The sequence below is a fragment of the Rosa rugosa genome, chromosome 4, assembly GCF_958449725.1.
Source record: "Rosa rugosa chromosome 4, drRosRugo1.1, whole genome shotgun sequence".
Lineage (NCBI taxonomy): Eukaryota > Viridiplantae > Streptophyta > Magnoliopsida > Rosales > Rosaceae > Rosa > Rosa rugosa.
The window spans coordinates 18,625,723-18,651,810 of NC_084823.1; the positions used below are offsets into that span (position 1 = coordinate 18,625,723).

General features: G+C 40.9%; 1 protein-coding gene and 1 long non-coding RNA gene across 5 annotated transcripts; one reads left to right on the top strand and one right to left on the bottom strand.

The window, feature by feature from the left end:
• Positions 1 to 1,151: 1,151 nt before the first annotated feature.
• LOC133744062 (uncharacterized) lies at positions 1,152 to 3,216 on the bottom strand. 4 transcript variants are annotated; one of them, XR_009863352.1, is made up of 4 exons: positions 2,692 to 3,214; positions 2,452 to 2,505; positions 2,222 to 2,373; positions 1,152 to 1,448 (listed from the first exon to the last, which is right to left on the bottom strand). It is a non-coding gene; the product is annotated as an uncharacterized LOC133744062 (long non-coding RNA). The 4 variants fall into 4 exon arrangements; XR_009863350.1 differs by having other exon boundaries at positions 2,021 to 2,373; positions 2,452 to 3,216; XR_009863349.1 differs by having other exon boundaries at positions 2,452 to 3,214.
• Positions 3,217 to 16,338: 13,122 nt separating this feature from the next.
• LOC133744454 (uncharacterized) lies at positions 16,339 to 25,353 on the top strand. Its single transcript, XM_062172558.1, has 5 exons — positions 16,339 to 17,280; positions 22,562 to 24,032; positions 24,153 to 24,302; positions 24,404 to 24,621; positions 24,676 to 25,353. Exons 1-5 carry the CDS (start codon positions 16,339 to 16,341, stop codon positions 25,351 to 25,353), a joined length of 3,459 nt encoding a protein of 1,152 aa, XP_062028542.1.
• The last annotated feature ends 735 nt before the right edge of the window (positions 25,354 to 26,088 follow it).

Consider the following 26,088-nt stretch of genomic DNA (forward strand, 5'->3'; position numbering starts at 1 on the left):
CTTCAGAAAAGGAGACATAGTGTTCTGGGCAGACCGACTCACACAAGCAAAAAGTGTAGTAGGTCCACACTTTACTACTCAATATCAGAGATCGCAACAGAATAGTGGTGATCTTACCCCCTACAAGCCCAAATTTGAACCCATACTCCAAATCAAACAACAAGAAGAATTACTTGTTGAAGAATCTTCTAAAGAAGAAGAACAAGAAGAAACTAGTAAAGATGAAGAAGCTAGTTTCATCTATGAGCATAACCTCAAGCACTTCCAGTATAAGCTTAAGTCTCAGAAAATTCCTACTCTTGATAAAATCAAGAAACTACTCGAACAGAATATCGATGTCAACCCTAAGAAATTTTGGGAAAAAGATCCAGTGGTCTGTGAATTAAGATTACATGATATGAATGTTATCTGTCATGTTAAAGCCATTCCTCAATACAAAGAGGAAGACCAGAAAGAATTCATAAAAGACATTGAAGATCTCCTGAACAAGAGATTAATTCAACCATCCACTAGCCCTCACTACAACAGAAAAGCTAATTTGCGAGGAACAAGTTTGTCGCCGAAAATTGAGATTTCCTCGCCGTAGTGTTTTCGCGAGGAAAATAGTTTGGTCGTCAGTTCCTCGCGGTAGGTTGGTCAAGAAAAGTTCCCGCGAGGAAAATACTATTTCCTCGCCAAACACTTTTAGCAATGAATATATTTTTTTCTCGCCAATATTCTTTAGCTACAATTTTTTTCCTCGCCTAAACTCATACTTTTTCCTCAATGAAAAATTTTGAGGGCTAGAAAATAGTCGTTAAATATATTTCTCCATAAAATAGATTTCATCACTAAACTATTATTTCCTCGCTAATAATAAGTAATAATTTAGAAATTATAAATAATAAAAAATTTAAAATATCCTTTTCAGGACGAAAATAATTTCGTCGTTGTAGATAGCTTTAGGTGAAAAATATTTTCCTCGCTATAAGCTCTCTTTAGCAAGAAAACCATTCCTCCCTAAACATATTCAATGACGAGGAAATTTACTTTTGTCATTGTAGGTTCTCTTGTCCATAGCGAGAAAATTTATTTTTGTTGCAGTTTATTTGGTTATGGCGAGGAATAACAATGTAGATAATAAAGAGGAATAATAATGTAGATCATAAAGATGAGTGGACAAAAGAAACATCTATTAAAATAAAAATAAAAACAAGTATATTCCCTTACAATAAGTACTAATTCAAAATAGTTAGATCAATATTATATACTAATTCAAAAGAGTTTAGGGATCCTCGTGTACTAAATCCAATATAGAAGTAACCTAATCATTTGGTCATTGGCGAACTAAATCTTGGAATCCTCCTGATCTCTTCCCCAAATCTTGGATTCTCTTCTACTCTTGCACTTGGAACTCGTCACTGGAAATGGAAGTTCTCTTTTAGAGGTTTTGTAGAGAGTTTCAGCACCTGCAGAGCATGGCAACAGGAGCCCACTTACAGATCAGAGCATGCAATTAAGGTGTGAAGATGAGAATTAAATTTCAGCTACACATACTTCTCCGCATAAACTTTACAAATGACCCAAATGCTTGACAGAAACATCTCACTCTAAAATTGCTTATAGCAGATTGGAGAAATTTTCCTCAGTGAAACAAATACAACTATGAAAGAGACTTAAGTTGTACAAAGAACAAGAAAGGAGAAAGTAAACAAGAGCAATAATAAATAAAGACAACTCAGGGGCACAAGTGATTAAATATTGTGAACCCAGAGGCACAGAAGGTTGTTTCAGTAGATAAAATGCCACTGTCATAGTGTCATGTAATGCCTCATCCACTGATATGCCACCATAAAACACTAAAACTGTAGAAGATGATTTAATATTGAAACAAAGAGTATAGTACTAGAACATGATTTAATATTGAAACAAAGAGTATAGTACTGGAGACCTTGCATGCAACATTATTCATACAAGTACCACGGGAATCATATTAAACAAAACAATCCAGAACAATTCCAATCTATAATTTCAATCTCACCTACAAAATTGGTATATACTACTTTGTATCGAGGCAAAGACCTTGTTTGAATTTAAGATTCCAACCACCATTTGATATTTGCTAGGTTCATTGCACTCATGGAATCTTTGTTTGAATAAACGACAATACTGTGACATGTAATGTCAATATTGTAATCCAAGATGGTAATTTCATGAATCATGGCATTTGAAATTCACTTACAGTGAGCATTATGCATAGGAACTTAAAAGAAGGGACTTCTTCAAGAACAGCAGCCAACTCTTCCCTGGTGGGAGCATCAGGGTCTTTGATGCCAAGGAGTCCCTTGCACTCATCTTTCTCGTGTCCCCAATCCCGATGGTGAGCTTAACATTCTATCACAAAGCATTACAAAGTCAATTGAGATTGAGAATATCAACAAGGGAATTGCTCAAGGATATTGTGTTTTATACCTCATTAATTGAAAATCATGTTTTAGTTCTTCTTAAGAAGCTCCAACTTCAACACTTATCAACAATAAGAGTGAGCAATAGAGTCAATTGAATAAGAAAGTTAGAAAACCCATTAGTCTATTGATGTGGCTGACGTATTCGAACTCGTCAGAAATAGAGCTAAAGAACTTGTCACCTATTGAAATACAGAACATAAACATAATTGAGTTGAATTGAAAGATCATCCAGAAAGGGACGTACCTGGCTAATTGACTAAAGGCAAGATTTGGTGACATCCATCGAAACCATGTTTGGTAAATCAATACTCCAACTAATTGAATCGAGGCATATCTTTCTCCTTGCTTAAAGATAATGGTCTGCCCCGTAACATTGAATTCGTTGGTGTGCTGTATAGAGAACCTAATAAAAAGTTAAAGTGAGAGATATACCTGAAGGGAGGAACTAAAGTGAAGCCAACATGTCAATACCAGATCGGTTCTCCAGTGATGGAGCAAATCCAACGAAAAATTGAAGGATCGGAATCCATCCAAGATTCTTCAATATAAGCTTCGTAATCTGCAGATTAAGAAATTGCCCACAAAATTGAACTTTGCAGCTTTGGTTGATTGAGCTCGCCCACCCGATCGTCGTCAGGAAGCCTTTTCATCACCCATGCAGTCCAGTTTTTTCGTTTGCCCCCAAACCCCAGCCGAGCACTCAGACCCATTCTGTAGATGCTGAACCTTTAGGGTTTTTTTTTAATTGCTTTTTCTTTTTGTGCCTTTGTGCGCATTTTTATTTTTATGTTGCCGCTTGAACATACAAATGTCCTGCTTTTTATTTTTATTTTTCAAAACCCGCCTTCCTTTGATTTTTTTTTCGTACCTCGATAATATAAGTTTAGGGTTTAGGGTTTAGGGATTAAGGGTTAGGTTTTATTGTTTTAAGGCTTATGTCATAATAATGGCTAACTAAATGATTTTTGGTTTAAAAATTTTTTTCATATACAATCTATGTATAAAGATTTAAATGTTTTGCATATATACTTGAAGATCTCAATCTTGAACGGTTTAGATTGTCAAAGTTAAATTACACAGTATGTAGCGTCTAATGTGTGACCCACTATGCAATCATATTTCGATAATCCAAACCGTTCAACTTGTAGGACACCACTCATTGATCAACCATGCAAAATTTCAACTCAATCAAAAAACATTCAGCTATTCATTATCATGATGATGGTAACGGTTAATATAGAATAAAGTGTCTATTGACTTTTTTTTTTTCAATTTCTACACCTTAACCAAATACGAGGTGCCCTAAAAAGACGGTGTCAAAAAATAGTGGTCCCATACGTACTTCCTTGACATGTGAAGATGTCATGTATACAGAGTGGACACAAGATCAATGACAAACAAATGGAGAATAAAAGTCATATATATGTCAGCGTAATTCTAGTGAAGGATATTTAATTTTTTTAGGTCATTTTAAGGGATCGCTTATAATTAGACCAACTTCTTAGTCATATATCCACTGTTCAGTTTTAAGGCATCTATGAGTAGATCAATTATGCAAATTTCAAATCAAATTGATGATCGTTTGGGTATTCATAATTGTGATTTACAATTATAACCATGAATTGTTTAGGTTTGATAGATTTGGTCCGTTCCATTGATTTAATCTAGTTCGATACCTTAACGGTCATTAATTTGGCTGAAAATTTGCAAAAGTGATCTACAAATTGGAACCTAAAAACTGAACTGTCGAGATACTGATATGTGATCGAAAAGTGGGTCCCACAAGGGCTCTTTTAAAATCAGAGATGCCTGGATCGCTCGGTTTGCCGGCGACCCGCGAACCCGATCGCGCGACCCGAAACGTAGTACGATCGCGAACCAGATCAGTGACTCCAGCGATCCCATATTTACTTAGCGGTCTCATCTTCTGCATTAGGTCTGGTGCACTTGTTTCTAGACCTCGAGATGTTTACAGCATATTGGTTGGGTTGTTCATCTTCTTTTCCTTTTTGCGAAGAAGATAATGACTATCCGATAAGAAAAAAAATGATAATATCTAAAAGATTTCTAACATAATTACTTATTATTTCTAATATCTACTTTTACTTCTTTACCCTTTCAAACTTATGGGGTTTTCATAGTATATGCATAAGGGATATTTACATAAAAAAGTTATGTTTCCAAATACGCTATTAGAATTATAATTATATTTATCATATGTAATTTATTTTTAATTAAAAATTTTAACTAATATATCGTAGCATACCGCGTTCCATAGAGACTAGCGTACCGCATACCCGTTCCGCAACGACCCATGATCCAGGTAACACTGTTTAAAATAACTAAAAAAATGAATCCCTTAGTAGATATAGATATAGATATAGAGGTCAGGCTGCAAAAAATTCAATTGATATATTCAGATGAGAAAGTGTTGTTAATACGATTATTGTAATTTATTTAAAAATAATTTTGAAAAAAAATCCAAAAGAATAATTACAATAGCTACAACCTGACCTCTAGACATAGCAAATAAAGCAAAACTTTAAGTAATGTCAATTACCTTGGCTTTCACTTTGGTTTATTAATTAGTCACCCATAAAATAATAAAAAATAAATTAGTCAATGTATTTTTTTCAAAATATACAAAAATATCATAAAGTTTAGTTTTTGTGATGACTTTTAGCGAGGAAGACTTCGTTCGTCGCTATTAAACTTGGCAGGATCGAGAAAACTTTCTCCCAAAACTTTAGTGACAAGTTATTTAGTTCCTCGCTAATTGCATTTTTTTGTGAGTAAATTGTTCTTCGCTAAATACTAATTTTTAGCTAGGAAACACTAATTTTGTCGCCATTGAATTTGGCGGATTTATACAATTTTCCGCCAAACTAATACCGAGAAAATTGTTATTTCCTCGCTAATCGCTTCTTTTAAAGAGGAAATGGTTCCTCGTAGAACACAGACTTTTAGCGAGGAAATTCTACTTTTGACGCTATTGAATTTGGCGGGTCTTATACAATTTTCCGCCAAACTAATAATGACAAAAGTGTTATTTCCTCGCTAATCACTTTTTTTTTAACGAGGAAACGGTTCCTCATAGAATACAAACTTTTAGCAAGGAAATCATAGTTTTGTCACCATTGAATTTGGCGGGTCTTGTACAATTTTCTACCAAACTAATAATGAGAAAAATGTTATTTCCTCGCTAATCGCTTATTTTAACGAGGAAATGGTTCCTCGTAGAATACAGACTTTTAGCGAGAAAACCATAGTTTTATCGCCATTGAATTTGGCGGGTCTTACACAATTTTCCGCCAAAAAAATAACGACAAAATTGTTAATTCCTCGCTGAATGTCGTTTTAGCGATGAAAAAAATTCATCACCCAAGTCTCATATTTCCTCGCTAATAACATGACACTTTTTGAGACCAACTTATGATCACATTTAGTGATGAACTGAAATATCCGTCGTAGAAAGTGATAAATAGTGAGGAAAATATATTCCTCGTAGAAAACCTAGTAGTATTTAGTGAGGAACCCAAATATTCCTCGTAAAAAGTAACATATATTGAGGAAAATAAATTCCTCGTAAAAAACTTGGTCGCTAAAAAGACTTTCTGTTGTAAGAAATCATGCAGAAAACCTCAGAGGAAAAGCTAGAATGGTAATCGACTACAGAAATGTCAATAAGAAAACCGTTAAAGACGGTTATCAAATTGCTCAAGTAAGAGTACTGATCAACCAGCTCAGAGGAGCTAAAGTCTTTTCAAAATTCGATGCAAAGTCGGGTTTTTGGCAAGTCAAGATGCATCCAGATAGTGTTCCTCTCACTGCATTTGGAACACCACAAGGTCATTACGAATTGTTAGTAATGCCCTTTGGCCTAAAACAAGCCCCCTCAATCTTCCAGAGAAAGATGGATGACATCTTTAAACGTGTTGCTGAATTCTGCGTCGTCTACATTGATGACATCCTTGTCTTCTCCAAAAATAGAGAAGAACACATGAAACACCTCTATGAGGTTGTAAAGCTGATAGTTCAGCATGGAATTATCCTTGAAGAAAAGAAGATCTTCTTTATCCTAGATGAGATTGATTTCCTTGGGATAAACATCAAGAATGGAGTGATAAAACTCCAACCCCACATCCTTGAGAAAGTCTGGAAATTCCCAGATAGAATTCCTGATGCTAAGAGTCTAGAGAGATTCTTAGGAGTTATCAATTATGGGAGAGATTTCATTCCCAAAATCTCAGGACTAACAGCAATGTTATCTCCTAAAACAAGTTCCAAAAGAAAATGGAACTTCACAGAAGATGATGAAAAAATTGTGAAGCAGATAAAAAATCTTTGCAAAAATCTCCCTCCTCTCCAACAACCAGAGGAAAATGATGAAATCATTCTCCAAACAGATGCTAGTGATAATTACTGGTCCGGTGTTGTTCTGGCAAAAACGTCTGAAACTAACATTGAAAAGATCTGCAAATTTTGTAGTGGCAAATTCAGCCCTGCAGAACAAAATTATCCTACAGGAAAAAAAGAAATTTTGGCTGTCAAGAAAACAATTTTAAATTCTCCAGCTTTTCTTGGAAAATCCTTTACTGTCCGCACCGATTGTGCTAGAGTAAAGAATTTTAAAAATTTTAAACTTGATAAAGCTGCTGATAGAGGAAGATTAGCCAACTGGCAATTATTTCTTAACTAATATGATTATAATGTTGAATAAATTGCAGGAAACAAGAACTATCTTCTAGACGCCTTAACCAGAGAAATGGCAATGTTCAGCCGAAAAGATGACGACGAAGGTCGCAATCCCAGAAATAGGAGAACTGGGAAAGAACATGAAACTGCAGAGGATCCCAAAGAAAAAATCCTCAAAAGGTTCCTGCTAAGTCCAAAAGGACTAGCCTCAACTGATCAATCCCAGGGTAAATGATTGGCTAGCCCGTCTCAAACGGTAGACGGTAAAGGCTCATTAAGACCGTTGAAGGCTGTTGCTTTGCCAAAAAACAAATCAACTCCAACTGGAGTTATAAATGTTTTTAATTATGAATTGAAAACCTTTGCAGATCCTGTGTTCAGAACTGGTAGGAGGCTAGCATACCACCAGAAGGCAATCTTAGATAATCTCTTATTTGCCTTTCAGGAAAGAAACAGTGGAATCATGTTCCCAGCTCTCTTTGCACTAGCTGAAGAGCTCCATGAAAATGCTAGACCACAGGTTGAAGAAGTTCATGAAAATACACAGTAGAGTGCTGTCCAGAATAACAAAATCCAGTATCTTGAAGGGCCTGAGAGTGCTAGAGTTCCTGTTTTAGCACTAACAGAACCAGATTGGTTTGACTTTCATAATCTCATCGGAAGTCAAAATTCTGACTTTTCCTCTCCAACCCTCTTCATAGTCCCTAGACCTTATGTTGGAAGGTATGTGGTCAATGTTCATAGTGAACATCCTCAAGAACACAAGCTTTGGCTTGTTGAAAATGGTTTTGTCCATAATCTTTGGACTAAAACAAATGATGATCTCAAAGGACTACCACCGATCATAGTCAATAGAGTCACGAATGTCAGAAAAGACGACTGTATCCTCAGGTTGAAATTCAGATCAACTCCTCCAGAATGGATTCAAAATAGAAATGGTGAAGTTGAATATATTTCTCCATATCATTATGTAAGGATTATCCAAGGAAGGTATCTGCAGCCTGCATGTGTGGGATACAATGGCCAGCCATACTCCAGCATTCCTTGGATGAAGACCATGTCCCTCGACTATATTCAAAAAATCATCGAAGAAGACAAAGAAAACACATTCCTGGCAGCAGGAGAGAAAATCTTAATCACTGCATACGATCACCCTAAAGCAGTAAGCAGTGACCTTTTCTATCCCTCAAGAGAAAGGAAATCGACTCTACGTTGGCATGCTTACATTGGACCCAGAAGCTTGAAAGTGACAACCACTACAAGATGTATGCAGATACAGACGTAGAAAATAAAGTTAAAGCTATGATGGATGACAACTCTCTTGTCCTAGGCCACAATTCTGAAACAGATGAGAACATGTGAAGCAACAGGTGTAAAAAGCACCGAAAGCAGCTTTGGCTTTTCCTAAAGTTTCTTTTTGCTTTTAAGAAAAGAACAAGGTGAAAAACTTTTCACCTAAAGGAATCTGCTTTTCGCCAACTGACCTCCATCATCAGGAGCACTCACGAGAGCAGAAATAATGGAGTTGTGTTGTACATTTTTATGTTTTGAATTCCGGTTTGAGTTCCGCTCCCTATATAAGGAGCTTTAGTTTCAGTTGTAGATCATCGAAAAATTCCACCATCAAAAACCTTTCATATTAGGTCTAGATTAGAAATTGAGCAGAAGAGTCTTCTCTCAAGAAGTAAGCCATAGTAGCAGCGTGCTCTTTCTTTTCCGTCTAAGTGTGGAGAACTTTGTTTTCAAGTAAGCATCTGTACATCATTCTTATGGGTAGCTTGTAACGTCCCGAACCTAAATTTACCAGTTTACAAGTCTTTCGATGGGTAAACGACATTTACATTTACTTTTTGGCTCCGTTTCGACATTTTAGGGGGCCCTAAAAGTTGACTTTTTGTTCGGGTCAAAATTTGAGAAAATTTCCTTCATGAAAGTTGTAGAGGACGTTAAACCGAGCGCGTGCATATGTGGTACGTAAAAATCGGAGCTCATATGCGAAAGTTATAAGCGAACAGGTAAATTTACTGTTCATGGTAAATTAGTATATATATTTGAAAATTTACTGTGGTAGATCAGTTCTACCACTCTCTCTCTCGCCCCTCCGTTTCTCTCTCCCCGAGCTCTCTCTCTCTCCCCTCTGCACCTCCGGCCACTTTTCGATTCTGGCCACCTGGGAGCGAACCGCGACCACCGTTGGCTTCCTCTCCTCCTCCTGGACACGCCTGCGGTGGTAGCTCGTCGAGTCTTGGCCAGAAAACAGCGAACCAAGGCCGAGAAGTTTACTATAGCAAGTGACCGTTGACCTAAATTCCGGCCACCTCTGGCGACAAAGCCAGGCTTTTTAGAAGCGCCTTGAGGCGTACTTGAAGCTCCCCAAATATCTTGAAGCGATTTGCAGCGTGGAGGAAGAAAGCATAATTAGAAAATTTTACTCTACTTCGGTTTGCTTAATTGTTCGGCCACTTAGAGGTATTTTCTGACTTGGCCACAGTTATGAAAGACGCTTAGAATGTTGAGTTGATGATGGTTGACCGGCGGCGCGTGGGGCCCAGGTGCAGTCACCTGTGGCGGCGCGTGGCGGCGCGTCCGGCCGTTCCTGGTGAGTTGATTTGGTCTATTGAGTATTTCATATTGTTACGAATTTATGGATAGGTGTTTGGTGGAAATTGGAGGAGGCTTGGATATTAATTGGAATTTCCGAAGTTCAATAGTTTGGTTATTGATTTATGAGAATTCCACTATCGGATTTCTCTCAGTTTTGCCCTAGAAACCTTCAATTAAAGAATTGGTGCCAATGATAAAGTTTTGGTGTTAATGGTGAAGTTTGGGTTAAATTGGAGAAGAAATGGAAATGTTAATTTATGAGGATTTGATGTGGGAATCGTATTTAATTTCCGGATTGTTATTCACGAATTATAATTGTGTACAGGGCGATATACTGAGCTATTGCTCGATGAAGGAATTAGTATACGTGATTGCCTAAATAGTACTGTGAGTGGACATTTATTTTAAATTAAATGTGCATGCAGTATATTATTATTATTTTTCGATTGGGGTTTATTATTTGAATTATTGAGTATTATGATTTTATGAGCTTGATTTCTTGAGATTTATTATGCTCTATGAGTTACGGGATTTTTAGTGGATTTCCTTCCCGAGGGCTTTCAATAGATTTTTCAAGCTATTTATTTATGAGTTATTGAGTTGGGAAACAATTTTCGGGAAGTGACTGATTAAGAAAATATTATGAGAATTATTGTTTTCGAATAGCAGTTTTTATGAGGATTTACGAGTACGAAGGATTTAGCAAATATTTGAGCATGATTGAATTATTGAGATTTCTTTCCGAAATCATTTATTGATTTACAGAGTATTTGATTTATGCTTTCGAGGATTTATTGAGATATTGAGGTTTGAGTTAGCGGGATAATCCTGAGTTATGCTTTCAGTGGATTATTAATGATTTATTGAAGTATTATCGAGTTTATTTCCGAAAGCAGGTAATTGTAAGAGGCTGTTTCCAGTTTATCAAGGAGGCTATCTTTGGCGCATGCGTATATTACCTAGTTGGCAGTCCCTTCTAGGTAATAGTCTGGTTGGCAGTCCCTTCCAGACTATATTCCGGTTGGCAGTCCCGTCCGATGCGTCATCTGGGTGGCAGTCCCTTCCAGATGACATGAGGTAGTTAGTCGGCAGTCCCGTCTACTACCTGTGGTTAGTTGGCAGTCCCTTCTACCACCGCCTCCTATTCCGGTTGGCAGTCCCTTCCGATGCGTCATCTAGGTGGCAGTCCCTCCCAGATGGCATGAGATGACTAGACAGCAGTCCTTTCTAGTCATCAAGCAAGCCTCTTGAAAAGGATGTTTTTATAAGGATTGAGGATGATATTTTAAGAGATTTCAAGATGTTCTATTTCTACGCGATTAAGATTGCAGTAAAGATGATGATTAAAAGTATTTTTCAAGATTGTGACTGCATGCGAGATTTTAGAGAATAATTTGGGAAAGCATTACGTTTTACTTATTCATTCGAAATTACTTATTTTTCGTCCACTCACTCTAACGGTTTTTAAATGTTTTCCCCTGGGCCCTTCGGTTTCAAATGCCCAGTTTGCAGGCCAGTTTAGCTTGAGGTCGAGCGTACATGGGGTTGAGGCATAGCTGTCATAGCTTCCGCATTATAAAAGTATCGGTCCTTTATCTAATATTTTACCATCTTGTACGCCTGTACAATAGATTGCTCTGATAACTCTTGAGATTAATATTCTTAAGTTCAGAATTATTTGTGAAATTGGGAGGTGTTGTGATTTAGGGAGCATGGTGGCTCCAGAAGATTAAGGGTGGATTATTTTAGAAGTGTAAATGTCTTTCTACAGGTTTTTGGGTAGTCCACTTTTAGAGGGAGTTCCGCCAAATTTTTGGTAGAACTTCTTCTAAGGTGGGCCCCGCAGGGCCACTTCGGATTTCAAGGTGAAATCCGGGGCGGGTCCTGTCATAGCTAAACAGCTTTTTAGCTGTTTACATGAGAATGAGGCTCTGAATTTTAGTCTGTAATTATGTTTGAATAAATAATTTCAGATTGCTCATCCACCTTATCAGTATGTTTTAAATTTTAGTTTGATGTTTTAAATGTTTATAGCTGTTTCTGCCTTACTCATGTACTATTTATAGGTTTAGACTTTCTATTTCTTAGAAAAAATTGACTCAGCTTAAGATAGAAACAAGCAGCAGTGATTCCGCCTGTTAAAATAACCGTTAGGTGAAAAACTTGGGCATGTTGAAGGCTAGTTTTGTTTTTCTCAAAAGTGTGAACAGGATTTTCTAAGAAAAAGCAAAGGTAAAACCCAAAAGTCAGCATAGGACATATTAGACACTAGTTTAGAAAAGACTACCCTCATAGGTCTTTTCCTCTAAGATTTGTGTAAATGGGCACAATAAAAATTTGTTGCTGCAAGTGGGCACAATACTTGTGATTTCTGGATAAACATGAATTAACCCGGTTTATAAAAGTAATCAAGTTTGACCTAATTGATCGAATTCGAAATGAGAACCAAATTGGCTGGATTTTTTACAACCACCATAAAACATTACAATCTCTCCATCGAGTGGTTGGTTTCTCCAAATTCATTTTCCACATCATGGTTGCTTTAGAATGAACCTCAACATTTTAAATGCAATGTATAAGTCATACAACTTTAGGAGGCAAATTGGTATAGGGCCATAGGCTAACGTCTTTGTAATTAAAATTGAAATTTTTTATCTTATGTCCACGCACATCCATTGATGGAATATTTTCAAACGTGATGTGAAAAATAAGCACGTTTCGCGGTCATCACCCCATCGGTCAACCAAGAAGACATACAAGTGACGACGGTTGACCAATTCGATCGAATTCGAAAATATGGTGAAATTGGCTAAATTTTTTACTACACTCATAATTTATTGTAATAATCTCATCCAACGGTCGGTTTTCCCATTTTCTTTGAATTGATAGAGGTTGCTCTTTGGACCAGGTACGTTTCCTTTACCTGTTTTCCTGTTGGGTTGTTATTTTCAAAATTGTTCCTCCTTTCCGAGGCTGGGGGGAGTCACTTAATCGTTTCCTATTCCCCCTAAGTGGCTCTTGGAGGTGGGATGGCCCTATGATCAATTTTCAACGTTGTAGTTATGCTTTTTGGTCTCTTCGATGGCATGCGCTTAGTTTTCTGGGGTCTGGGCAAAACCTTCCGTCTTCTTGCTCAGGTCTAGAGTTCCCTATTTATAAGACTAGGCAGGGATTACCCATTCTTCACAGTTCCCCTTCTGCTTTACCTTACCGATTACAAAAGCTTACCACAATGGCTTTCAGTCCCAATGCAAAAGCATAAGCTAGCTCATCCAAATCCCGTTCCCCTACTATTTTCAACCCTTATCCCAGACCACAGCGAGATGAACCACCTTTTGTCACCAACATTGGTGGCATAAGGATTGTCGTTGAGAGAAGTCAGACCCAAGTTTTTGTTCCCCGAGAGGCAATCACCCTGAAGGGACAGTTGAGCAATAACTGCCTCTTGGCCAAAATCTTTGGCAAGAAGTTCTCTACTAGGAAGATCATTCGCAAGTGCAATCTTCATTGGGCTGGGCTACAGGGCACTGTGAGGATGATTCAAATGGCTAATGGTTGGTTCTCGCTCGAGTTCACTTACCAACAGGATTTGGATTTTGTTTTCAGCAACAGACCTTGGTTTGCCAAGGGCAAGATCCTACATTTACGCCGATGGTCTCCGTCTTTTGACCCCAGAGAAACAGAAATTGAAACTCTCACCCTTTGGATTTGGCTACCAAATCTGCCTCTTCACTACTGAAGTGAGAAAGCTATCCTCCCAATTGTCAAGGTGGTGGATCGTTTTATCAAGCTGGACGAAAGGACTGAGAATGCTGAAAACTATGTCTTCGCAAGGGCTTGCATGGAGATTGACTTGAAAACACCCTTGAAATGTGTTCTTGTTGTGCATGAGGAGGATGAAGGGGATCTCCCTTTTGACATGGTGAGTAAGCCTGCTCGGGTTCTTGTCTCGTATGAAGGAATTTTCGAGGTGTGGCAGCCACAAGCATAAGATCGCGGCCTGCCCCCACAAGAAGAAGGAAAATCATTTCGTTATGGTGGACAGGGAGGAGAGTGACAATGCCATTGAACCTGAAGGCATGGAGGTTGACTCTGAGGTCAAGGCTTTGGCTTCGGAAAATATCATGATTTATTTCCCACAGCCAGCTAACCAAGAAGTGGAGAATGAAGCTAAGGCCAATACTGCTGACTTGAACCCCCCTTCTCCGGGATGGACTTATGTCAGACGCCGAAACCAGAATTACTCTAAAGTTGCTACTAAGAATACGCTAGCAAGGAGTGATAATCTTACTGGGAGGGTTTCTGGCAAGGGCAAGGCACCCGCAGGGGAAGCAAAGGTAGCTCTGGTGAGACAAGGGGTCTCGTTTAAGGATGCCGCCGCCGGTAAAGGTACCATTGTTATTAGTGATGATGAAAAGTTTGGGAAGGGGAATGATATCTCCTCGAGTGAGGAAGAGGTGGTGAGTTCTTCTTCTCAGCCTGCTAGTCCTTTAATTTTGTTTTCTAACATACCTGAAATTGCTCGACTTTATAACTATGATGTCAGCCTGGTTTTCTCACCGCCTAAGGGACTTTATTCCCCTAAGGATGCGGTGAATTATTTCTTAGCTAATCACAATTACTTAAATGTGCAGTTTGAAAATTTTAGTGATGCTAGAGGCTCAGATATTGGTAAGAGCGAGGACTTGAATGAGTATGAGATCAAGATGGTGAATGGGAATAGGGCACTTATGCTTAGGACTGAGAGCTCTTATATGAGTACTGGTTCCAGGAAAAGGACTAGGGAAATGGTTGCAGATCAAAATATGAAGGAGGTTGGCACCTCTTCACCAAAAATGCAGAAACCATGAAAGTGATGTGTTGGAATAGCAGGGGAAGTTCTTGGGAGGGTTTTATGGCATAAACTCTTTTCTATATTTCCTATTTTGAAGTGGATGTGCTTTGTATCCTAGATACTAGGGCTTCTACTTTACTACTAAATAAGACCAGGAAATTTGCTTATGATCAGTCATTTTTTATTCCTGCTGTTTGATACGTCTAAAAGATGCACAACTTAAACCTTGCACTCAAATGTCATCGTTGGTAGTATAGTGATCAAGCAAGGGTCATTACCCGCTGAAGATTGTTCCTAAACTGCTAATCAAATGTCACAAACTACTCTAAACTATGCTACTGAACAGTTAACGAAAATAAATTAATTAACTAACATAAACTCGATGGAATTTTCTATAAATTTTACAGGACACTAATTACACATTGAATAACGTGTATAAAAAATTTCAGAACAATCGGAGTTGATTTAATATATGAAATAATTCACGTAAAACTGAACACAGTAAGATAACAAAGCAGAAACAGATTTTATAACTTTAAAACTATTGATAGAAACAAAGCTAAGAACTCATTCTCTACCACCAAACACACTCAATCATATCAAAGCTCAGTTATGGAATCTTAATTCTCAATTGAATTTACCCGAAGTTAACTCACAAGCTCGAATTAACCCATTACCCTTTCTTAGTTCCTAGTTAAGTGAATACAAGCTCATCACTTAATCTATTTCCGATTATGCAACCTAGACACAAGCTCGCTAAGTTTAACATATCAAAATCATTAAGCAATAAAAGGGTTTGGATAAATCTAGGGTCACAAGTACATTGGTAGTCTTGCTAAACCTAGGATTTGAGTCACATGTAATTCAAGAAAACATTTTGCTACTCAATTGGAATCAACACACGACATATACGAATCTAGTGTTACTCATAGCATTAGAACCCTAACCTATTCATTTAGTTGCGCACCTAAACAAACAAGCAAAGATTCATCTTGTAGACACAGTGAAACAAACACTCAATTGATAATATAGAAAACCAAAAACTGAATTGTCTTCAATATGAATTGAACATATTTGGGGCTTTGAAATCGCCCCTAGCTACAAAAGTATTTAGCTAGACATAGTCATGAAGAAAACAAAAACTAAAAGAAAAGAAAAGGAAGGGATGGCGGCTGGATGGCAGAAGATGTCGTTCTCCCCTTTCTCTTGTGCGGCAGAACCTCCGTCTAAACTGAACGTCTCCTCCCTTTATTGCTTAGGTTAGGAGATTTTCACTTCTTTTCCTTTTAGGATTCAAGTAGCTTCTCCTCTAAGATTCCTAATAATTTTCACCCATAAAAATATGTCATATATCTCTAATAAACAGAGATATTCAGTTAATACTCGTCGGTGGGCTTCTAAAAGGAATTCGGGCCTCAAATCATGGATTTCCGTCAAAGTGTCAGATTCTCGGACTGCCCGACCTTGCTGTACTAAATCAGCCATAACTTCTTGTAGGAAAATGATATGAATGAACCGTCAAAAGTTCTGGAAACTAGACATCGAAGGCTTTCCAACCTTATAAAGCTCACTGTCTGGTTCATTCTGAGCTGCTCTCAGTTTCATGTCGAAGTTGACTGATCTGCACAGGCAGATTTACTGATTTAGCTTCCTTTCTTCTACTTTGCTCCATAACACCTACAAAACATAAAAATAAAGTAAATGACTCAAATAGATGGAAAACTAGCTAAGAAAACATGAAGAAATCAATACAAAATCATGTACATTTATGAGCTTATCACTGTTGGACAATGTGGTGGTTTGGTTCTCTTCTGGAACTCAAAAACTGTTCGCATTGATGTTTTAGAACCACATGCTAGATTCATACACTGCTTAATGACTAATGTTAATACTAATCAGACCACCTATATTACTTTTGTGTATGCTTATCCACAAAAAGACAAACAGAAGGATTTTTGGGAAGAGTTGGCTAGATTGAAATCGGCCAACAGAGATTGTTGGGCTCTTATGGGAGATTTTAACATCATTACTACACTTGAGGAAAAACTTGGTGGTAACCAAGTAGTAACGACCTATATGCTAAATTTTAATAATTTCCTCAATACTGTGGATCGTTTTTCCCTACGTGCTGCAGGTCTGCCGTTTACTTGGACAAATAAAAATGAGAATGATTCTTTGATGTTTGAAAGACTTGACAGAGTCTGTGTTAATACTAATTTCATTAACACGTTTTCGGATACGAAGCTGGAAAATCTTCCTATCATAGGGTCGGACCATGGGCCTATTTTCTTAACTGTAGGCACTGAAAGGAAGAGGAAAATTAGGCCTTTTAGGTTCGAGGCTATGTGGCTCTCCCATGAGGATTTTAAACCACTGGTTAATTCCATTTGGACACAACAGCTTAATAATAATCCCTTGTTAAATTTTGTTACAATTGCAGGGCAATTTGGTATTAAGGCACGTGGTTGGAGCAAATCTACGTTTGTAAATCTCTTTCGGAAGCTGGAGGAATTGTATGAACACAGTTATACTATTCAACAACAACTTATGGCTAACCCTTCTTCTACTTATTTACATGAACAGGATTTGCAAGTCAGGAGGGAGCTTAAACAACTCTATAGTAATGAAGAGGTGTTCTGGGCTCAGAGGGCAAAAGCCAATTGGCTTTCACTGGGTGATAGAAATACAAAGTTCTTCCAGGTCCAAGCCTGTTAACGTTAGAACCGAAGGCTCTAGTTAGCTTTAGATAGAGAGAGAATGAGAGAGAGAAGACACAAGAAGTATAGTGATTCGTCTCCCGCCTTAGCAAGAGACTACGTCCACTTGCAAGCTTAACTATGTGTGTTGGGCCTTACGGCCCAAAGGGGATTACAAAGTGTGTAATGGGATGGCTTCTAAGTGTGAGGAGGGGTCCCTTTTATAGGTAAGGGAACCCCTCTCACTTACATTTTCTTAGATGTGGGATGCAAAACCACTATTCTAGTCTAGAAAGCCATATTGTGGAGGCATGTTGGCAACGCCGGGAAGGTGGCTTCCCGGCAAGGTATTAGCCTCTTCCAACTACCGTGGCGTAGCTTGGACATTGGGCTACGGGATGCATGTCGACGTTGGGTCCTACCATGGCTTGTGGGTCCCCCAAAAAGGGTGTTACTTATGCTTGGTGACATAGCAACTTAGTCATGTTAGTAGAGGTACTACAAGTCCCCGAAGTCCCCAAGTAAGAGGAGCTTCTTGGTTGGGGAGTTATACACATGATGTCATCAAGCATAAGTAACGTCCGAGAGGCGCCTAGCCCCTACAAGTCCCCGAACTCCGTAAGCAAGAAGGGACTCCTTAACCTGCACAACAAAGAGAAGAGCATGCATATGTAGAATGCTTATTGTATTGGGCAACAAATGTGAGTTGCATTGATATGCGTTGGCATATACTAATGTACGAGGTGCATGATACATGTTGATGTGTACATGTGAATGGTGTCGAGTATGATCGAGTATGACGTATAAACTCGAGCACGCATGTGGTTGTGTGAACATATGAATTGCATATGATAAATGCGTGATGCGGTCAAGAAAACGAACAAGGTCGAGTTGACGAGGTTACACTCGGTTTAAGTTGCATGAGTGCCATGAAGGCAAGCGTTTGTAATTCATGAACGATGAATACGTGAACGCTTGTGTTTGTGTGGTTTTCGCTCGTATTAATGGAACGAGAAAAGAATTCGATTTGTTGCAAAGGACAAATGGTAGAATAATTCAATGTTCCATTAATGTGTATTATGTTGAGGGGATGTGAGTGTAAAACTTGGGAATGCCGGAAGGCAAGAGTGTGAAAGATCGGGGGTGCCGGGAAGGCGTGAGCGGAAAGCTCGGGGTTGCCAGGAAGGCGTGAGGGGGAGCTCGGGAGTGCCGGGAAGGCGTGAGCGGAAAGTTCGGGGTTGCCGGGAAGGCGTGAGCGGGGAGCTCGGGGGTGCCGGGAAGGCGTGAGCGGAAAGCTCGGGGTTGCCGGGAAGGCATGAGCGGAAAGCTCGGGGTTGCCGGGAAGGCATGAGCGGAAAGCTCGGGTGTGCCGGGAAGGCGTGACCGGAAAGCTCGTGGTTGCCGGGAAGGCATGAGCGGAAAGCTCGGGGTTGCCGGGAAGGCATGAGCGGAGAGCTCGTGAGCGGGAAGCTAGAGGGTGCCGCAAAGGCGTGAGCGGGAGCTCGGGGTTGCCGCGAAGGCATGAGCGTTAGAGCTCGTGAGCGGGAAGCTCGGGGTTGCCGCGAAGGCATGAGCATTAGAGCTTGTGAGCGGGAAGCTCGAGGGTGCTGCGAAGGCGTGAGCGGGAGCTCGGGGTTTCCGCGAAGGCATGAACGTTAGAGCGCATGAGCGGGAAGCTCGAGGGTACCGCGAAGGCATGAGCGGGAGCTCGGGGTTGCCGTGAAGGCATGAGCGGGAGCTCGGGGTTTCCGTGAAGGCATGAGCGTTAGAGCGCATGAGCTGGAAGTTCAGGGGTGCCAGGTAGGCATGAGCATGGAGCTCGTGAGCGGGAAGCTCAGGGATGCCGGGTAGGCATGAGCGTGGAGCTCGGGGTGCCAGGAAGGCGTGAGCGTGGAGCTCGGGGTGCTAGGAAGGCGTGAGCGTAGAGCTTGTGAGCGGGAAGCTCAAGGGTGCTGCTGAGGCAAGAGCGTGCAAGCTCAGGGATGCCGGGTAGGCATGAATGTAACCGTCGCTAATTATGCTGGGCTGTATGTCGAGCATAATTAGTGCAAGTGCGTCGTCCATCTAGAATTGGTCAGAGCGAACGCTTATGCCCTTTCGGGTGGGCCCCTGCTAGGCCCTCCAAGGAGTCCCCCACTCCTAGCAATAGACCTCTGTATGGTCGAAAACTTGTTTGATGAGGGGAGCTGCGTTTAAGCAGTGGATGTTAGGTAGCGAACCTAATCTTTGATACCCAAGCATCGGGGGTTAACTGCCGGATCAATGGCTGCCGTGGGCTACATTAACCGATCCCTTTACTCTTTCCCGGAGGAGAAAAGCTTGACTGCAATGCCGCGTAGCGGTCATTGTCATTATGAGGCGTTGCCTTACCGCATGGCGGTTGGCCGTAGACCATAGACTCGTGGAGTCTAGACCCGTTGAGGTCTCTTTCCCGTGGGGAAAGTTTGACAAAGTATGGTGCCCGGAGGCTAGACCGTATGTTTACATATAGAGTACATGTAAAGTTTGTAATTGTATGAACAATGACGAATAAGTATAGCAAGTAATAATATATGGATCTTATGGCCATGTGACATGCATATTAGATAGTTGCAAGTGTGATGGGTGTCCATATAATTTTTTTTTTTTTTTTTTTTTTGGGAGTAGCTCCCGGTGGCTAGTATGAAACATTGTGAATTTGGAGCTTAACTAAAGCATGTTGGATATGTTTGAGCAAGTTGGGTTGTGTTCGAGCAAGTTGGGTGTAGTTGAGCGGGTAGGCGTTGTGCGAGGCGTGGCCCAAGCAAGTCGTGGCCATGCTCGATACCCAAGCATGTTTAATTAAGTCATGAGTGTCACAATCTTCTAGATATGACATAGTTTGTTTAAGTGAGTGTCACATTAAATTGATTTAAGTATGGCATGTGTATAGCATGTACTAGTAGTGAAGTTGCTAATAACATTTTTGATATTGTTGTAAACATACTTAGAGGTCATGGAGACAAGCATGGCATATCTAGCATGGTAGACGTACTAGTAACATTGATACATAGTGTACGCGCGCATGCTTAAAGTCATAGAAGCATGTAAATGCATATCAAGTGAGATATATATTGTAGGCATGCTTAGAAGTAGTAAAAGCATGGCATTGACATGGCACTAGCTCAAATTGAAAGAGCGTAAAGGAAGATATATATAGTTACTTATCTTAAGCCGATTTGGAGCGAGTTGGAGTTGGAATTGATGTAAGTGCCCAAATTATGTTGGAGTTGTCCTAGCCTCACTAGCCGACGTTGTCGCCGCCGGACTCGCTAGCGGAAGATGTCGCCGCCAAACACGCTAACCTCACTGGAGGAATATGTCGCCGCCAGACTTGCTAGCGGAAGATGTCGCCGCCGAACGCGCTAGCCTTACTAGAGGAATATGTCGCCGTCGGACTCGCTAGCGGAAGATGTCGCCGCCAGACACGCTAACCTCACTGGAGGAATATGTCGCCGCCAGACTTGCTAGCGGAAAATGTCGCCGCCGGACGCGCTAGCCTTACTGGAGGAATATGTCGCCGCGGACTCGCTAGAGAAAGATGTCACCACCGAACTCGCTAGCCTCGCTCGCGGAATATGTCGCCGCCGGACTCGCTAGCGGAAGATGTCGCCGCCGGACTCGCTAGCGGAAGATGTCGCCGCCGGACTCGCTAGCGGAAGATGTCGCCGCCGGACACGCTAGCGGAAGATGTCGCCGCCGGACTTGCTAGCCTCGCTCGCGGAATATGTCGCCGCCAGACTCGCTAGCGGAAGATGTCGCCGCCGGACACGCTAGAGGAAGATGTCGCCGCCGGACTCGCTAGCGGAAGATGTCGCCGCAGGGCACGCTAGCCTCGCTGGAGGAATATGTTGCCGCCGGACACGCTAGAGGAAGATATCGCCGCCGGACTCGCTAGCGGAAGATGTCGCCGCCGGACTCGCTAGCGGAAGATGTCGCCGCCGGACACGCTAGCGGAAGATGTCGCCGCCGGACACGCTAGCCGAAGATGTCGCCACTGGACACGCTAGCCTTGCTGGAGGAATATGTCGCCGTCGGACACGCTAGCGGATGATGTCGCTGCCGGACTCGCTAGCGGGAAATGTCGCCGCGGGACACGCTAGCCTCGCTGGAGAAATATGTCACCGCCGGACACGCTAGCGGAAGATGTCGCCGCAGGACACGCTAGCCTCGTTGGAGGAATATGTCGCCGCCGGACACGCTAGTGGAAGATGTCGCCGCCGGACTCGCTAGCGGAAGATGTCGCCGCCGGACTCGCTAGCGGAAGATGTCGCCGCGGGACACGCTAGCCTTGCTGGAGGAATATGTCGCCGCCGGACACGCTAGCGGAAGATGTCGCCGCGGGACTCGCTAGCGGAAGATGTCGCCGCGGGACTCGCTAGCGGAAGATGTCACCGCCGGACTCGCTAGCGGAAGATGTCGTCGCCGGACTCGCTTGCGGAAGATGTCGCCGCGGGACACGCTAGCCTCGTTGGAGAAATATGTCGCCGCCGGACTTGCTAGCAGACAAAAAGTTCACAGTACGTGACGAAGCCTTTGTGTTGGCTTCCCACAGACGGCGCCAATGTTAATGTTAGAACCGAAGGCTCTAGTTAGCTTTAGATAGAGAGAGAGTGAGAGAGAGAAGACACAAGAAGTATAGTGATTCGTCTCCCGCCTTAGCAAGAGACTACGTCCACTTGCAAGCTTAACTATGTGTGTTGGGCCTTACGGCCCAAAGGGGATTACAAAGTGTGTAATGGGATGGCTTCTAAGTATGAGGAGGGGTCCCTTTTATAGGTAAGGGAACCCCTCTCACTTACATTTTCTTATATGTGGGATGCAAAACCACTATTCTAGTCTAGAAAGCCATATTGTGGAGGCATGTTGGCAAGGCCGGGAAGGTGGCTTCCCGGAAAGGTATTAGCCGCTTCCGACTACCGTGGCGTAGCTTGGACATCGGGCTACAGGATGCATGTCGCGGTTGGGTCCCACCATGGCTTGTGGGCCCCCCAAAGAGGGTGTTACTTATGCTTGGTGACATAGCAACTTAGTCATGTTAGTAGAGGTATCTACAAAGCCAATGTCCGGAAGAAATCTAATTGCATTACTAAGCTTAAAGACAATGCCGGCAACTGGGCTACTTCGATGGAAGACATCTCCGGGATTCTACTACAGGACTTTAAAAAAAGATTCCATTTGGACTACACCCCGAATGTGAACCATGTTTATGAGTTTCTTAGTATTCTTGTATTGATAATAATGACAATTTGCTTCTAATGCAATAGGTCACTAAGGAGGAAATCTATAATGCTGTACATTCAATTGGAATCCTGAAGGCGCCGGGTCCAGATGGCTTACATGCCTCTTTCTATCAAAATTGCTGGGATGAGGTGAAAGGTACCTTAATCCCCATGATTGAACAAGTTTTTAGCAATAGCAACTCCATTCACTTAATTAATCACACAAATATTGCCCTCATACCTAAGGTTGACAACCCGGATAAGGTAAATGATTTTAGACCTATTAGTCTTTGCAATGTCTCTTATAAGATTATAACAAAAATTTTGATTAAGAGGTTAAGACCTTTACTTCATAAATGCATCTCAAGAAATCAAGGTGCTTTTGCCCCTGGTCGAGCTATCCAGGATAATATCCTCATTGCTCATGAACTGTTTTCGGACTTTCACCGCAGGAAGGAAAAAAGAGGTGCCATGGCTGTTAAACTTGATTTAGAGAAAGCTTATGACTACATTAACTGGTCCTATCTACAATTGTGTTTACAGAAATTTGGCTTTAATGATTCCTGGATACATTTGATAATGCACTGCATTTCTTCTGTCTCTTTCTCGATCCTTGTCAACAGTGAGGCTCAAGGGTGGTTTAAGCCATCTAGGGGCATAAGACAAGGTGATCCACTTTCTCTTTACTTATTTATTTTGGCTATGGAACCGTTTATTAGACATCTTAATGCTCTAGCACAAAACTGCAAATCCCAGGTGGGGATCTTATCCTCCCCTCTTGGATTTCGAATCTCTAATTTAATGTTTGCAGATGATTTTCTTATTTTTGCTAAATGCACTACAAAGGGTGCCAGAGCTATAGCTGACATCTTAACAAAGTTCTCCAATGCCTCAGGTCAGAGGATCAATTACCATAAGTCCTCATTATATTTCTCTTCTGGGGTAAGTACAACTACAAAACGTGATTTTGTGAACATTCTACAAATACAGCAAAAGACCACTATTGGGAAATATCTTGGTATCCAAAATGTAATTTTTTGGAAGGATCCCATTAATGCAAAGGAATTACTTATGAAAATTTCAAACAAATTAGCTGGCTGGAAAAAAGGTTCCCTTTCGAGGGCAGGTAGATTAACTGTTATTAAGTCTAATCTGTCTAGCATTCCTAACCATATCATGACTTGTTTCAGGTGTCCCAAGAATGTAACCAAGGAGATAGATAGACAAGCAAAGGACTTTTTCTGGGGTTCGGATACCAAATGCCCACCGGTAGCTTGGGAGCAAATATGTAGACCTAAAACCTTGGAGGGGCTAGGAATTAGACCTGCGGGGTTTTTCAACAATGCAGCACTAGGGAAATTGGCTTGGAAAATTATCAATGATCAGGACAACTGGTGGGCGCAAATCATTAGAAAGAAATACCTAAGAAAAGTCAATTTCTTCCAAGCGAAGAAAAAACAGAGGAATTCTATAGCCTGGAATGGAATACTGGACACAAGTCAGCTGCTTCTCAAAGGTATGTGATGGATTCTAGGGAATGGAAGGAATATTAAGTTCTGGACCTTCAATTGGGCTCTAGATCATCCCTTATTAAATTATATCCCACAAGAACGGAGGCATTTAATCAACATTGAAGATACTGTCGACGATTACATTATCAACGGAGGTTGGAACAGGCACAAACTGGCTTCTGTTCTAAGTAGGCCTATTGTTAACCAGATCATGGGTATTCCCATTCCAGTCTCAGAACAAAAGGATGAGTACGTCTGGGGCTCGGCAGCTCAAGGTAAGTACTCTATTAAATCTGCCACTTGGCTACAACTTTCAGATACACAAAAACATGATCAAATTGACCTTATAAATAAACTATGGAAACTAAACATTCAGCCAAAAATCAAATTGTTTGGCTGGCTCCTTATCCGTGGAAGACTGAAACTAGAGATTGGCTTTCAAAGTTTGGAACGTTAGATGATAATACTTGTCCTCTGTGTCAAGAAGATAATGAAATAGTGAACCACTTATTTGGTTACTGTAAATTCTCTTCAGAAGTTTGGAAGTTGGCAAATGTTGATACCCCAATAAAATGGGAAGAAGGTTACCTTAAGGTGTTTAAGGAACTTTTTTTGTTATAGCACTATGATAGTGCTTTATTCTGCAAGGTTATAACTATTTGTTGGCACATCTGGAAAGCGAGAAATGATGTCATCTTCAGGAACTCCTCTCTTAACCCGAGAACGGTCTCTATAGCTGCTGCTGCAACTGTGCTCGGTAGCTCAACCCACCTGGCCACAGTTCGAAGGGCGTTGCCAAGCCACCAAACAAACTCGATACATTGGCAGCCTCCTTCTAGAGGTTTCACCAAAATAAACTTTGACGGATTTGTTTGCTCGGAGTCTGCTGCTGGGGGCTTTGTGCTAAGAGATACTGACAGGAGGCCCTTGATAGCGGTGACTAGAAATTTGGGGAGAACCACAGTTCCAGTTGCGGAAGCTATTGCCTTGCGTAATAGTTTAGCCTGTGCTCGGGACAGAGGTTACAAAAGGATCGAGGTTGAAGGAGACTCTAAACTTGTAATTGATGCGGTCACCGACAACATCAGCCCGCCTTGGAGACTAATCACTTTTGTTAGTGATATCAAGGAGATTGCCTCTTGCTTTGATTCTATTTCCTTTAAACATGTGTTTAGAGAGGCAAACTTTGTAGCCGATGCGGTTGCAAATTTAGGACATACTATTACCTCTGAAGCTACCTGGTCTGGGAATTTCCCGGCCGGTGCTTCTCGAGCCTTGCTGTTTGATCATGTAAACTCTGGTTGTCCCAGAGGTTTTAGTCTTTAATGTTATTTCCTTCTTTAAAAAAAAAAGTTAGTTTCTCATTAGCAGATTCAACCCAATCAACCTAATCCTTAATTGGCACCACTAGAACAGTGTAAGGCATAAGAGATACAACTACGTACAACTGGGAATACTTGAGCAAAGATATCTGGCAACTCCTGTTTCCCACCAACAATAAACTCACTAATATTGTTGTCCAAATGCATCAAGTCCTGGGGGTCCAAATTAAAAGCCTCACCCAAAATCTCCCCTATCCAATTATCTTTCCAAAGATGGATAGTGTTACCATCTCCAATCACCCACTGCAACTTAGAAAGAAGTGAACCCCAGACCTTCCTTAAGCCAAGCCAAATAGATGAGTTTTTATAGTATGTGCATGACTACAGTCTAGCATTCAAGAAACCTGCCATGAAGAAAAATTGCAGAAGGAGAAGACTGTAACACTACATCCCAACCTCTTTTCAGTAGAAGTGCCTGATTAAGAACATATAGATTTTTTCAAATTCAATCCACCCCTTTCTTTAGATACACAAAATTGATCCTATGCCGCCAAAACTACTCCTTTTTTAAGAGGATCCCCGCTCCACAATAAATTATGTATCCATCTTTGCACCTACTTTAAGAGAGAACTAGGCCAAGAGTAAATCCTGAAACTATAATTCAACAAACCATGAATAACAGAATCAATTAGCTGAAGTCTAGCTACTTGAGATAGCACTATGCCAACAAACCCATCAG

Coding starts and splice junctions, on each gene's coding strand:
- LOC133744454 (XM_062172558.1), top strand. CDS start 16,339: ATGTACATTTATGAGCTTATCACTGTTGGACAATGTGGTGGTTTGGTT. Junction 17,281..22,561: donor GAAATACAAAGTTCTTCCAG/GTCCAAGCCTGT, acceptor CTAATGCAATAG/GTCACTAAGGAGGAAATCTA. Junction 24,033..24,152: donor AAGTCAGCTGCTTCTCAAAG/GTATGTGATGGA, acceptor TCAACATTGAAG/ATACTGTCGACGATTACATT.